The sequence below is a fragment of the Puma concolor genome, chromosome B1 (genome assembly GCF_028749965.1).
Source record: "Puma concolor isolate L17-30 chromosome B1, mPumCon1.1.hap2, whole genome shotgun sequence".
Taxonomy (NCBI): domain Eukaryota; kingdom Metazoa; phylum Chordata; class Mammalia; order Carnivora; family Felidae; genus Puma; species Puma concolor.
The window spans coordinates 128,171,194-128,186,592 of NC_141670.1; the positions used below are offsets into that span (position 1 = coordinate 128,171,194).

Genomic DNA, 15,399 nt, shown 5'->3' on the forward strand with positions numbered 1-15,399 from the left:
CAAATATATATACTATATATTTATTTAATAAATAGATACATATTAGTACTTCATGCAAAAAAATTTCACAAAACAAGATTCCTGGTAACTTTAATTTCAAAAACAAAAATGGCTTTTCTCTTATATTCTCCCCCTGGGGATTCTTGGGTGGAGGTGAGCAGAACTCCACAGAAGTGGCAACCATCCAGTGTTTCCAGCGCTAGAAGGAAAAGGCAGCACAGCCACTGAGGGGACTTGGGGAGAAGCTTGCTCTCTCCTCTGTCTAGCCCCTGCTTCCAATAATGAAGTCATTTCCCAAACCTTGCTGGTAGGTCTGGCCAACCACCAAAACTCTTCAGGGCTTTCTCACAATTTTTTTTTAGGTCCAGGAAAACTTAAATTTGATTACAAACATTACAGTGACCCACAAGGCTCTACGAGTTCTGTCCCATCTCAAGCCACTTCCTGCTGCCTCTCTGATGTTACCTCTTACCAGTCTACCTTCTTCACTCACTGTGCTCCAGGCAATCTGGCCTCCCAGGCAGGGCCATTGCACCACCTCTTTCCTCTGCCTGGGATACTCATGACCCAAATATCCAATAACCTCACCGAAGCTTTCCTAACCACTCTATTTTAACTTGCAATTCCTTACCCCTGCATTCCCTATCTCCCTTACGTGCTTTGTTTGTCCCCATAACACTTATCACCATGTAATATAATACATGCTTTTACTTACTTGTTTATTGTCTATCTGCTCACTCAAAGGTCAGCACTGTAAGAGCAGAGATTTTTGTCTGTTTCGTTCACTGCATGTCCCCAGCATCTATAACAATGCTTGGCACATAGTAAAAGCTCAAAACTATTTGTGGAATAAGCAAACGATTCCCAGTTTGGGAGTTAATGCTGGTATCCATCAAATATTAATTAGAGATTAAGAACACAAAACTATTCAAGATTCTGTTAAACACAAATAGTGCAAAAACCATGGTCTTTGCTTTCAAGGAGTCTAGCTGGAGAAGCAGAACTAATATATACATGGAGTAATTAGTTAATTATATAGACAGTATTAGGTACAACTATTAACTAATTAGATTTATTTGTATGACTCATGGAATGTGCCTTGTTATTCCTGGTTATACCTAGTATATAATTAAATGCTGAATCAAATGGTAGAAACTGGTCATCGGCATTCAGACAGGAAAAAAAAAATGAATGAGTTGCAAAGAAAAGACTATGGGTAGATGAAGTCTGATGTGGGCTTTGTGGATGCAGAGACATGAGCTGGCATGTAGGTCGGTAGGCATCCCTGATAAAGTGAATTTCATGAGAGGGCAGCCAGGGAGGTGAAGGACAGTAAGGAACTAAATAAAATGATGGCATTCACTGATGAGTTGTGATGATCTGGGGAGGACAATCTGAGTCTAGATCATAGAGAGCCTAATCCTCTGAGCAAGAGGACTCAAGTCTAGAAGGAATCTCATAGCAAGTGCTGTATCCAGACTGGGTCCTCTGGAACCCTTCTACCAACTTGGTACAGCAACTAAGGAAATGCTAATGGTTCACACCAGCCACTTTCTGTGCAAACGAGAAACTACTTCCTACCCCTCCCCTGCATGCACTTTGCACACACATCCACACACATACACATTTCCTCAACAACTGGTGGCCAATGTCTAACAAATGCAAGGGAAGGGAGACAAAAGCCCAATTCCCTTGCCTCAGGGCAAGACATCCTCTATAGTACGATTTTGTCCCCCAGCTCCCTCCCGGATCAAGCTAAGGCTAGATAACCCCTGAAACCACATTATTTGCTCATCTCAGTTTCCTCTTCTTCCCAATTCTGCTTTACTCACTCTGTTGTAACATTTCAAAAACCTTTCTTGATATATTACTTGTACAGGAATTCCACCTCAGGTTCTGCTTCAAGGAAAACTGGATTAAGAAAAGTGTATAAAGGGAAGTACTACATACTCACAAAGCAAAGTCCATGTTTTTTTTTTTTTTTAATTTTTTTTTTAACGTTTATTTATTTTTTTGGGACAGAGAGAGACAGAGCATGAACGGGGGAGGGGCAGAGAGAGAGGGAGACACAGAATGGGAAACAGGCTCCAGGCTCTGAGCCATCAGCCCAGAGCCTGACGCGGGGCTTGAACTCACGGACCGTGAGATCGTGACCTGGCTGAAGTCGGACGCTTAACCGACTGCGCCACCCAGGCGCCCCGCAAAGTCCATGTTTATGAAGAAAAGAGTTACACAGGACAAATACTGTTGTAGGTCATTCAGTTTGGAAGGAGAATACAAAGCAGTCTGGTTGGTGATAGATAGAATAAAGAAGGTAAGGTGACTGGAGGCCAATTAAGGATGCTCATGTCAGTGTGCCTAAATGGCTCAGTTGGTTAAGCATCTGACTCTGAATTTCAGCTCAGGTCAAGATCTCACCAAGATCTCTCTCTTGCGTGAGATCAAGCCCCACATCGGGCTCTGCACCGACAGCACAGGGCCTACTTGGGATTCTCTTTCCCTCTCTCTGCCCCTCCCTCACTTGTGTGCGTGCTCTCTCTCTCTCTCTGTCTCAAAATAAATAAAAAAACTTTTTTAGGTGGCTCAGTAGGTTAAGCATCTAACTTCGGTTCAGGTCATGATCTCACAGTTAGTGGGTTCGAGCCCAGCATCAGGCTCTGTGCTGACAGCTCAGAGCCTGGAGCCTGCTTTGGATTCTGTGTCTCCCTCTCTCTCTGCCCCTGCCTGTGCTCTGTCTCTCAAAAATAAATAAATAATAAAAAGGATGCTGTTGTCAGATTCAGAAATAAGTGGAAGGAAAACTATTTATTTGCTTTGAGAGAAGCAAGAACTTAAGAAGGGACTGGTGTATGTATAGGGAAGAATTGAAACTAACTCTTCAAAGTTTTATTTTTTCCTTGAAAGGCAAAAAAAATATTTCTTCAGTAGTTATGTCAATGTTAAACCATAAATTCTCTTAAATGTAAATCTCTTTTCAGGTTGACACTGCCTAATACAAGAAGTATTCAAAAACTTGAGAATTACAACAAATAACAATAGGACTCTCAAATTCTCTCTCATGTTTTGGGTCCCTGAATATCCATACTCACAAATATAAAGATTATGCCGCATCTCCAAATGTTTATAACAACTCGTTAAATTCATAGTTAAGTAGCTTAAGAGAATCTTTATTAAAGGTCAGTAACAGATTACTTACATTGGAAATGCATCCAAACAAGGTAACATCTGGTTTTCATCTATTCTTAGGGGACCCAGAAGTATTTTCAACAGAAAATAAGACACTGGGTCCTGGGTCATTAAATAAGAAGGAGTGTAATGTGAAAATAATTAGGCTGATATGAAAGAAGGGATACACAGCCCAGGAAAAGAACTTACACTCTACATAAACTTTCAACTTTAGAATTTGAGAAACACCCATCACCATCTCTATTTTATTTAGTTAATATCTCAGACAATTTAATCTTCTTGGCTTCATGGTATCCTTTCAAAATTCATACTTAGTAAAAATGACTATAAACAAAAATGGCTACTTTTCATATAATTAGTAACAATAGTTTTGTGTTATATGTCTCAGTACCTAGAACAGAAAGGACACTACAGAAATAGAACTTTTTAGCAAGGTTATTTTTTCTCATTGACTCCTTTATATGCATTAAAATATATACCTAATAGCTATTGATATTTAAATACGAATAACCTTTGACCAAATAGTCCCACTGAAATGAATTTCTCCCACCAAAAAAAAGGGGGGGGGAGGGGCGAGGGGAGGAATGGTTACATCAAAGTAAATCTGTAAGTCTAAGTTCACAAAAATTTCTCCTATTCAGTTTTAAGACCAAACTGATACTCTTCCAGACAAGTACATAAAATTTAGCCTGTGTCTAGCCTTTAAATAGTCCCAGGAGAGACTCCAAGGAAAAACGGTTCCATAGCCAAATATGTTTGGTACCACATGTTATTCCCCTCTTAAAAATTTATAATATACACAATAATTTATGGAAGCCTGAGATGTTTCAAGGAAGAAAATGGTGTCTTCCAGATTTTACAGAAATAGAGAATATGTCTGTAATCATCAAACACGAGACTTATTTAAAACCCTCCATACCCACCTTCCCCATAAGCCTAAAGGTTCAGAGCCATCAGTCAGTCACCTTCTCCCCACTCCCCTTCACCTTCCTTCCCCTCAGCCTAATGTTATAATTCATAATAATCATAGGCAGCTTATTAAAATATAATTCTTGGTCCTTTCTGATGTTCTGATTTTGTGATTTTAGCAAGCAATCCACATGATTTCAAGGCAGCAGGTCAAATGTTGAAATGCTCAAAATGCCTGATATATTATAATCAATGAGATGATTAGCTATGCTATAACTAAAGCCAGAGTAACTTTAAAAAACAAAACAGCGGGGCGCCTGGGTGGCGCAGTCGGTTAAGCGTCCGACTTCAGCCAGGTCACGATCTCGCGGTCCGTGAGTTCGAGCCCCGCGTCGGGCTCTGGGCTGATGGCTCGGAGCCTGGAGCCTGTTTCCGTCCGATTCTGTGTCTCCCTCTCTCTCTGCCCCTCCCCCGTTCATGCTCTGTCTCTCTCTGTCCCAAAAATAAATAAAAAAAAAAAAAAAAACGTTGGAAAAAAAAAACAAAACAGTAAGTTCAGAAAATTTGCATTTCAAATGAGTATATAAAAAAATTATTTTTCTACCCAGGAAAAAAAGGGCAAAAGACATGGTAAGAAAAAGCCAAACTAGATCTTGAAATAATACCCTCTAATATACTGCCCAGAATATTAAGGCCAAGAGTTTTACCCTATAATAAGAATTTTTAGCCTGTACTTTACTGAGAAATTTTAGGAAATCTTAGATTTTCTAAAACTGAATATACAATTTTTATGAATACATGAATATATGTCTTTTTATGGGGAAATAATCCAAAGCTTTCACCAATTTTTCATACTGTTCAATTATTCCATTTAAAAGCCTTTACATTTTTTAATTTATCTACTTGAAACAGTGGTAGTAGAAACTTGAGTTAATACCATGAATCAGATACACAAAAACACATTCCTCAGTATTGTTCTCTCTCTGAGGTTAAAAAAAAAAAAAAAAAATGCAAATTACCTTTGCAGAGTCATATTCAAAGAGCCTGTACAACCCTTAATCTTGTTCTGGGCTTCAAGATGAGTCATTCCATGTGCACTTATTCCATCAATGGTGAGAACCACATCGCCTATTCTTACATTTGCCTGGGATGCTTTGCCTCCATCTTTTAGCTGTAATGAATAGATTTCATTAGGAGTGTCACTCCTTAAAAAACAGAGAATAAATGCAGATGAAAATTATACTTTTGCTTATATCAAAAGAAAAGTAGATTTATATACTTGTAGACAAATTAATAAAAAGTTATCTTGATTAACAGGCAACAAATAACTTTCCTATTTTCTTAAATTCTTACTTGCTAAATTTTCTGAAAAAGGTTCCCTGATAATTTCTCCATTTCTTTATTGTGTAACAGTACCATGTGATTGTTACGAATGAGGAAGAGAAGTAGCCAAGCAAATGACATTTTAGCATCTGTAATGTGAATAGGGTATTTAAATTCTTTCAAAAATAATGTTTAGAACTCTTTAAACAGCTGTACTTTTGAGCACAAAGAGTAACACAGACAGCAGATTTAACCGAACAATCCTTCTTGTTGAGTCCAATTCATATCCAGTGTCTGGGGTACTGAATTCTTTTAGATCAGACCCAAATATCTTTTACACTAGATATGCTTCCTGCTCCAGGCATTTAGTAGGAGGGGAAGGAAACCAGTAGTGTCTGAGACTATCGGACTTTTTTGTGTACCACAGTCTTTAATCCCCAGTTATTCTTCCCTTCTCTATTAAATTTTCCATGTTCACATTACTCAGTTTGATCTCCTTCGAAGTTCATATATATTTCATTGTTCCAAAAAACCAAATATAAAATTACAGTAAAATGAAAGATGATGCAATTTTAATAACTACCTAGAAACATGGAACAAATACAAATCAAAAGTAACCATTCTAATTCAAATGGCAAGCTCAGAATTCATTAAGTACAAGTAGATCATAATGAATACTGGGTTGTTGGAAGACAGGTGGTGAGACTTGGCACAAATAAAGAAATATTCTCTAGATACTTAAAACTAAAAGATTTTATACAGTTTCTATTTGGAATAATGAACAAATTCTGGAAATGGATAGTGGTGATGGTTGAACAACAGTGTAACTGCACTTAATGAAATAAATTGTACACTTAAAAATGGTTTACTGTTATGATTACCACAAGTTTTAAAAAACTAAAAAAAAAACCACAAATAAATATTTTAGAGAACATTTTGCTAAAATTACTTCTTTTTAAAAACTATATACCTCAACAAACAAAACATGAATTGAGTGCTACAATTCACAATTTTGAAACAAAGAAATAAATACAATGGATATTTGTATGTTCAGTTAGGCTAGGTTTTGATTACTATCAGTTGTCAAACTCTTTCCTTAAAAATAATGATCAAGGCAGACCAATCTTAGTGCATGAGAACAAATGTCTGGATCTAAAATCAAGAAAACAGTAGTGAAGGTTGGATCCATCAAGGAAGGGCCCATGTCTGTGTTTCCTCAGGTGCCTGGCACACTACAGGCCTTCACAAAATACATACTGAATGAATGGATGCCACAGATTTATTACTTAACACTGGCGATGGTTTGTTTACACTGTGAAATTAGGAAAAACTAAAATTTTACATAATTAGAAATTTATTTCATTTTAAAATACAACTATCAAGTGACCAAAATAGTTCTTGAAATTATTAAGAAAAAATACCTATTTGAGCAAAGATATATGAAATCTCACAGATACAAAGTATAAAAAAAGATTTTTAAACCCTTCAAAGGGAATGTTCTCTATCACATACCCAGTATATCATGATTTTGTTTTCCTCTTTACACTAACAAAAGTAATCCTTTCACAGCTGCTGAGATATTTAAGGGTAAGAAAAATTTATACTATGTTTAACACTAAAGAAATAAAATTTCCAGAGTAACAAAACAGATCAAAATTTAACTCCTATCAAACTCACATATTATTTAAATTGTCAAATAAATTCCTTTTTGTCTACAGTTTTGGGGGGCCAGTAATATTAGTCATCTTGGATTTTTGACATAAGCATCTTTTCTAAATCTCTAACCATGTTTATTATTCATTGCTCAGGTCTTCTCATCACACAATTTAAACTAAAGATCATGAAGAGCCTGAACTAATGTTGTATTTAGTGGGAAAGGCCCAGCACATAGAAACAAATTTACGTCTTATTAAAGACGACACCTGACTGAATACTCCTATGAGCTCCATTTATCCCCAAAACCACTTCCCCAGACCATCCATTCATTAGAAAGATAAATCTTTTTTTTCTTTCTTAATTGGGTAGAATATAGTACTATAATGAATTGTTAGCAGCTAAGGAAAAACTACAAGGTCATTCATTATTTGTATAGTTCATTTTTTGTTTTTGCAAGTCTGAATAGCTTGCATTTGTTTGAAACAGTAATAACATTCTGTCATCAGTAAATCTTGTACATATTATATGACAGCCATAAGTATATGTGTATTTCATAAATGTATAATGTGTAGGAAGGAAGCAGTAGTGGGAGGCTCCTGGGTCAAGCTCAGCATAAATCAAACTAATCATAAGCAAATGCTTCTCCTTTGATCCTGAGATGCATTTTTCATTACTGTTGCATAATTTTCCATAAACTTAATTGAGGCTGTATGCTTCTTTAAAAACAGTGCTTTGTGGCCTCACTTAAATTGCAAGCATACATGGCTGCACATGTTGGAACTACCTCTGGGCTTCTGTTTACTGACACAGAAATGAAGGTAAACTAGGACAACTATAAGCTCTTCAAGAGAATGGTATCATTATTGAGCCTCCCCATTAACCTAGATAAGAAAGGCTCTAATATTGATCACCTACACTTGGTCTAAAACCCCTAGGGATGCATTTTAATCTTTATCTGCAATTAGGATGACGTTTTCTCTTGAGAAGGAAGTCCAGTCTTTAGTAAACAAATGGGGAGAGAGAGAGAGAGAGAGAGAGAGAGAGAGAGTGTGTGTGTGTGTGTGTAAGGGAAAAAGGCACCAGGAAATACCCAGAGATAAATTTTCTTCAGTCATTTTAGAAGAGTAGCTCTTCGGGGCTCCTGGGTGGCTCAGTCAGTTAATGTCTGACTACATAGATCAGGTCATGATCTCATGGTTCCTGAGTTTGAGCCCCACATCAGGCTCCAGGCCGTGGAGCCTGCTTTGGATTCTGTGTCTCCCTCTCCCTCCCTCTCTCTGACCTTCCCCTGCTCTCTCTCTCTCTCTCTCTCTCTCAGAAAACAAATAAAACATTAAAAAAAAAAAAAAAAGAGTAGCTCTTCTCACATAGTGTTTTTCTGTCCTGAGAAAGAAATGATCCAGAAAAAGTAATTAGGACTATTTACTGAGCACCAACAATAAGTAAGCAACTTTAAGAGACCCTGTACCTTTTTTGCCATTAGCAGGTAGTTTAGTCTATATTATAGATGGAAAATGAGAGCTTCAAAGGGATTAAATTACTTGCCTGTGTCCATACAGTAAGTAAGAAAACAGTACAGAGGCTTTGAAGTGAGGCAAACATGAGGTCATATTCATGCTCTGCCATTTCTTGATTGTGTAACATGAATTTACTAGGCCTCTCTAAGCTTCATCTATCTCTCCTTGAAATGGGGACTACAATTTCACCTGCCTCACAGAGCTCTTGAGCAGATTAAATAAAACCCCAGCATAGCACATACCTCACAATGCAAAATAAATGCTTACTACTACTACTATTATTATATTATTATTATTATTATTATTATTATACTATGCCACCAATTCACATAGGCTGGACACCTGCTTCAAGGACCTACAGTGTAGAGAAGACAGCTTTGCAAACTGACCAGTCAGACCTTCTGGCTTCCCCATCCCTCCATCAATAAAGACCAAATATCCCTTCTTCACCCACTCTCTTCTTTCTGCTTCTCTAAGCCTAAAGTTTTCCTTTATTCAGCAACAGAACACGATATGCCATAGGATCAGAACCAGCTCACCATGTCCTTTCTCTGCTTACCACTATCCAATTCTGACTTTTCCAAACTCCATTCTCATAGGATGATGACCTCATATCTCTATTTCCCAGGTCAGTTAGGGGTTGCCACCATACCAAGAGGCCAAAGAATAAGAATTAAGAAGATAACAGTGGTGAAGAAGCCTTGAAATTGGGGTCAAGAAAGGACAGGAAGGAAAGAAGACAAGAGAACACACTGCAAGAGGAACAAAGGAAGGTGCCGGTACAGAGGGTAGAACAGGGAACCAAGACTATGAAAGAAGAAAGGTCACGAGGTATCCTAGGTTTGATCAACTAGATCAGGCCTTGCCTCTGGGTGTGCTGTACACCCAAGTGCACATGTGTAAAATAACATTTAAATTGAACATAACATCAAAATAATAACTAATCATAGAAGATTTTACACTTTGATTTGAATAACTAAAAAAACCTAAATGACTGTTAGTAATAACTATGATTTGGAGCCAATTAACTCACAGTAATACTAATGTGTCATTAAACGTGTCGTTAACTTTACTGTACTCAAATAAAATTTATGACTAAACCTCCCCAAATTCTTAGCCTCCATGCAAATCTGTGGTTCCAGCAGCATTTCTTCTTAAAACGTTTTAACAAAAGAGAAAAGTAGTACTGCATCTTTACAAAATTGCGTTAAAAATAAACTAGTATCTCAAGAGAACATGCCACTCAAACAAAAATCTCAAAACTGCACCAAGTAGAACATTTATCCACAAAGAAGTATGCTATTTGGGATTCATAAGGAGTTAGAGATACACCAGTTAGACTAACCCTTCACTGTAGTTCTTATCTCTTGAGAGCAAGCACATCACAGAAATAAAACAATCATAGAAAATTTGTAGCAAAAAACAAAATCAATGTAAACATTATAGACCTCTCATTTTCAAAAGTTAAAATCCAATATGGTAGGTATCATTTCAATAAACTTAACTGTCTAAGATTTCTCTTTAAAATGAGTATTTAGTAGAGCTGCTATATTGCCCTAAGCTTCTTCATAAAGAGCAAAATGTTTAGCCATAGCAATAACTTCAACACTGTCTTAAAATTCTCTATTGAGAGAAACTCCTTCCAAATCATAGGGAATTGATGCACACAAAACCTCTGCATGCTTTCCCTTGGAAATAAGCCAGCAGTTAAAAACCTCAGAAAACAGATGTCGGCAATAGAAATAACTTACTGAAATATATATGCCTAACTATATTACAGAAATCATTTTATAATATAGATAACACCATTTAATAGTCAGAATGTTTACTAAGAACAATTTATGCTGGTTCAGAAAATTACTTTGGTAATCATCCTATTATATTCTATGGGTAACAAGCAGGAGACAGATACCTATATGATGAGCCACAACCAACATGCAAGTTTTCAACCTCTGCCTACTTTCAACAAATATGGAATGCTTGGAAATATATGACCCTAACACCATGGGTATGACAAGAATGCCCTCAGATTTATTAAATGTAAAAAAGGAATACATAAATATGACAGTTATAGAAAGAAACACTACCAGAAATTTCCCATGTCCAAAAACCATGGGAACTAAACCATGGGAAAATAAAAGATGTTATTTTTCTAACAGTGCTGTTACCAAAATTTGAATATACAAATAAAATTATATCAATCTAACCAACAGGATTTTCTTGAGGCAGAGGAAAGCACAGAGGAAAGCCTTATTTTGAAAAAACACTTAGGTAATGGGCAATTAAAGTGTATTTTCTAGTACCTACCGGAAGATAAAAAATTTGAATCCAGACATATAAGCCTCTGGTTCAAAGTCTGTAGGTGTTTATCTGCCACATATTTCCCAGAATACCATGGATGTGACTTTCTGCACTGCCACCCTCCTCCCACCCCTCCCCCCCAAGAAACACATAAGAATGTATGAGCATTACACCAAAACACAGAGAACTCACAGAACTTGTTTTCCTGCTGAACAATGAGTGCCACCCAATCGTCACCAAATATCACAAATAAACAGAAATGGTGGGAGTTTTTAGCCATTAAAGTGAGAAGTAAAGAATATTTGAGAAGTGCTGAATCTGCTTTTCAAACATATCCTTCAAGCCACTTTTTAAATCCCAACGTATTTCCTGTCACTCTAGTACTTAACTAATCCACCTTACAATACTATGCTCAGCGCTGAAAGCTGTGCTGTCTTGCATGATCTATCTATTGCTTCTATAGTGGTGGCACCTCAACCAGCCTGTATATGTTACTCAACTACAGAGAAAAAGATAATCTCTGACCTGGATGTCTAATGTGAACATGCCCCTTCACTATTTGAGGCTACTCTGGATTCATTTTAATACTCTCTTCTGTGAAATAAAATGATTTCGCTTTTTGTATGTTAGAATGACGAGATAAAACAATCACTGAGGTCTCTCTCTGAGTAAATTTGTGAACTCCTGCCTGACCCATGTGAGTGGTGGTTACTCTAACTATGGGCCTTATTTTCTGGCTTATGAGTCAAACTGTCATCAGTTTTACCCAAAAGTCTGAGAATACACCTTATATGGTAGCAATAAAGCAAATACCTTAAAGTGTGTGTCATTGTGCCTCACAAAACCAAAGGGAAATCAGAGGGTGATTATGCCTTCTCTTTCTTTATGTAGTCACTGAGCTACCTAGTTCAAACACAGGGCTTCTGTTAAGACTGTTTGTTCTAGTAGTCTAAATCTCTTTTCCATAATGAATCCTTCTTTATTAAAGTAACATCTTTATTCTTCTTGACCAGCATCCTAATAAAATAGAAACATGCCTTCTCTGTTTTTTTATTTTTTTATTTTTTAACATTTACTTATTTTTGAGAGACAGAGAGAGACAGAAAATGAGCAGGGGAGGGGGAGAGAAAGAGAGGGAGACACAGAATCCAAAGCAGGCTCCAGGTTCTGAGCTGTCAGCACAGAGCCCGACACGGGGCTCAAACTCACGAACTGCGAAACGATGACCTGAGCCAAAGTCAGATGCTCAACCAAATGAGCCACCCAAACGCCCCGAAACATGCCTTCGTATACTGTAAATCACTATTAACACACCACATAACACTTTCATTTTATAGTTAATCCATAGAGGTTTACATCCAAAGACTTAAGGTACTCTGTACTTAATGTGTGAATATAATTCTGCCAGAATGTGAAAAGCATGGCGGTTTATAAAAAAAGAATGCATATACAAACATCTCTAAATCAAACAAATTTGTTAATTACAGATATTTGTGTTTTTATGTAGTCCACTTTATATGATAAGGAAAATGATAATAAATGTTGCAGATAACTATAAAATTTAAAAATGAATTGGTCAACTCTAGTTTACCTAAGAACAGATTAACACTGTAATACACACAGTTTCAACCCTCCCTCCTTATCAGGTTCTGGTCAAAGATGAGATGAATCCCCTGCAACTGTGTGCAAATTATGTGCAAGTATGCATGCATTTTCCATTGAGTCAGTCCACAGCTTTCCCCAAATTCTCAAAGCCATCTATGACCAAAAAAATGTTAAGAATGAATGATTTAATGAAACCTTAGAACAGTGTTTCTCAAAGTGTGGTTCCTAAACTACCAGTAGCAGCATACTTTTATGACACAAGGAAAAAATTCACCAGTCCTTTGAAAATCACAATCTAAAGTTCTTTTTTTAAAAAAAAGTTTATTTATTTTGAGACAGAGAGAGAGAGAAAGAGAGAGAAAGAGAGAGAGTGCGCATGAGAGCAGGACACAGGCACAGAGAGAGGGAGAGAGAGAATCCCAAGCAGGCTCTGTGTTGTCAACTCTCATAAACCGTGAGATCATAACCTGAGTCGAAATCAGAGTCAGACGCTTAACCGACTGAGCCACCCAGGCGCTCCAAAAATGTTTCAAAACAAGAAATCCATTAGCATCAAGAAAATTTAAGAACTCAAAGCAGCGTTAATATTTATTTAATGTGGTACAAAATCATGATTTCACATGCTAATGGAAGGTAACTGTTAAAATCACTAACATTTAATAAGGGCCTATTCCAGTAAGACACTACATTTGATACTGAATTCAGAAAAATGATATAAAGAACTGATATCGTCCTCTCCCTTATCTACTATTTAACTTTCACATGTGTATGTAACTCTCCATAAAGCAATGCTCCTCAAACTATCTGCGGTGAAAGACACTGTGAGGAAAGTTTCTCCCCCGTCTGCCTTATACCAATTCTTCTGTAATCTTTAATAAAGACAAATTACTGGAAAACAAAATTTAAAGAATATATAAAATATAAGACCAAATTTCTTATCATCAGATTCAACAGACATAAAATTACTCTGTCAAACTACAAAAGTTTCTAGATACAGATTCATTTCTGTCCTTATTTCATCTCAAACTCTAACCAACAGTTTGCTGGGCTGCAGACCAGAAGGATGTTTCTTCTAAGCAATGACTATGCCTTTTATGTCTCTATAGGTCTATCGTACATGGACTTAAAATTAAGACAGACTAGGGGCAACTGGGTCGCTCAGTTAGTTAAGCGTACGACTCTTGGTTTCAGCTCAGGTCATGATCTCACTGTACATGGGTTCAAGCCCCAGACTGTCAGCATGGAACCCACTTGGGATTCTCTCTCTCCTCTCTCTATCTCTGTCCCTCCCCCTCTCGCAGGGCATGCGTGTGTGCTCTCTCTCTCTCAAAATCAATTAATTAAAAAAAACCACACAATAAACATTTAATGAATTACCAAAACAGGCTATTGTTTAGTAAGTTAACTGATTTCCAATTTCCTTTGTTCTTATGTTTAACATAAAGTGATGAAAGTATTATACATTTATTATGGCATACTCAACTGATAATTTTCTTCAGGAACTGTTTTTTTTTTTTTTTTTTTTTTTTTTCAACATTTATTTATTTTTGGGACAGAGAGAGACAGAGCATGAACGGGGGAGGGGCAGAGAGAGAGGGAGACACAGAATCCGAAACAGGCTCCAGGCTCTGAGCCGTCAGCCCAGAGCCCGACGCGGGGCTCGAACTCACGGACCGCGAGATCGTGACCTGGCTGAAGTCGGACGCTTAACCGACTGCGCCACCCAGGCGCCCCAGGAACTGTTTTTAAAAAGACATGCACATTTAATTTTTTGATCTATGATACTAGAATGCCAGCAAGAATATTTGCAGCCATTTATAATTCTACAAACCGTGCATGAAAAGTGTTATCCCACACTCTTGCAACTCTTAGTATTACAAAAGAAACTTGATGGTAATTCTAACTCTAACACTAACAAATCCTATGACCTTGGGCAAATCATTCACATGTCTGGCCTCATTCTGCCCAGCTCTATAAGAGAGCTGGACCAAATGTTCTAGGGTCCCTTTTAACTCTAAACCATAATAAATATTTATACAGACTACCATCTCTCATTAGTCTAAAAAAGTCATTATGGGGCGCCTGGGTGGCGCAGTCGGTTAAGCGTCCGACTTCAGCCAGGTCACGATCTCACGGTCTGTGAGTTCGAGCCCCGCGTCGGGCTCTGGGCTGATGGCTCGGAGCCTGGAGCCTGTTTCCGATTCTGTGTCTCCCTCTCTCTCTGCCCCTCCCCTGTTCATGCTCTGTCTCTCTCTGTCCCAAAAAAATAAATAAACGTTGGAAAAAAAAAAAAAAAAAAAAAAAAAAAAAAAAAGTCATTATAATTAGTATCCATTACTCACTCTGGCATTAAAATAACTTTTGTACTCTTCACTAATAACTTTATATATATTATTTTTATTTCTCTATTATAAAACATTAAAATGACAAACATGACTACTTTTCAAAAACTTAAAACTGTATCAACATTAGAAATCCAAAAGGCTAAGTTTCAGAGCTAACTAGGAGAGAAGAGAATCTAGCTTATCTTCATTTTCAGATCCCAAATGATTTTTTCTTCTAGGATGAATATTAATTCCATTATATATTTAATTCTAAGGGACAAGAATCTTCCTACTGGTAGTAGCTGAGCTTTCTGGCATTTAATGCTGAATTATGCATTCATTTGTTCATATACATTCACTAAATGATTACATATGGACCAGATGCTAATGACTATAAGAATGAATTATTAGGCTAATGGGGAAAGCAAATATTCATTTATTCCATCATTTAAGAAATACTTGTCAAGTGTCTATTATGTGCCCAGTTGTTCTAGGGATAGTGATACAACAACGAACAGAATGAGGTCCTTGCCTTCATGGAGCTTACATTCAGCCAGGGGGAAAGAGACAATCAACAA

At 37.1% G+C, this 15,399-nt stretch overlaps 1 protein-coding gene across 15 annotated transcripts in view; it reads right to left on the reverse strand.

The window, feature by feature from the left end:
• Positions 1–15,399, reverse strand: part of PDLIM5 (PDZ and LIM domain 5) — a 225,507-nt gene that overhangs the window by 151,648 nt on the left and 58,460 nt on the right. For 14 of the 15 annotated variants that reach the window (XM_086704559.1, XM_086704564.1, XM_086704558.1 and 11 more), the window contains exon 3: positions 5,115–5,266. The exons of the other annotated variant lie outside the window; for it this stretch is intronic. In XM_086704559.1, the coding sequence (XP_086560685.1) occupies positions 5,115–5,266 (152 nt within the window). The remainder of the gene's footprint in view (positions 1–5,114; positions 5,267–15,399) is intronic. 15 annotated transcript variants of the gene reach the window in all.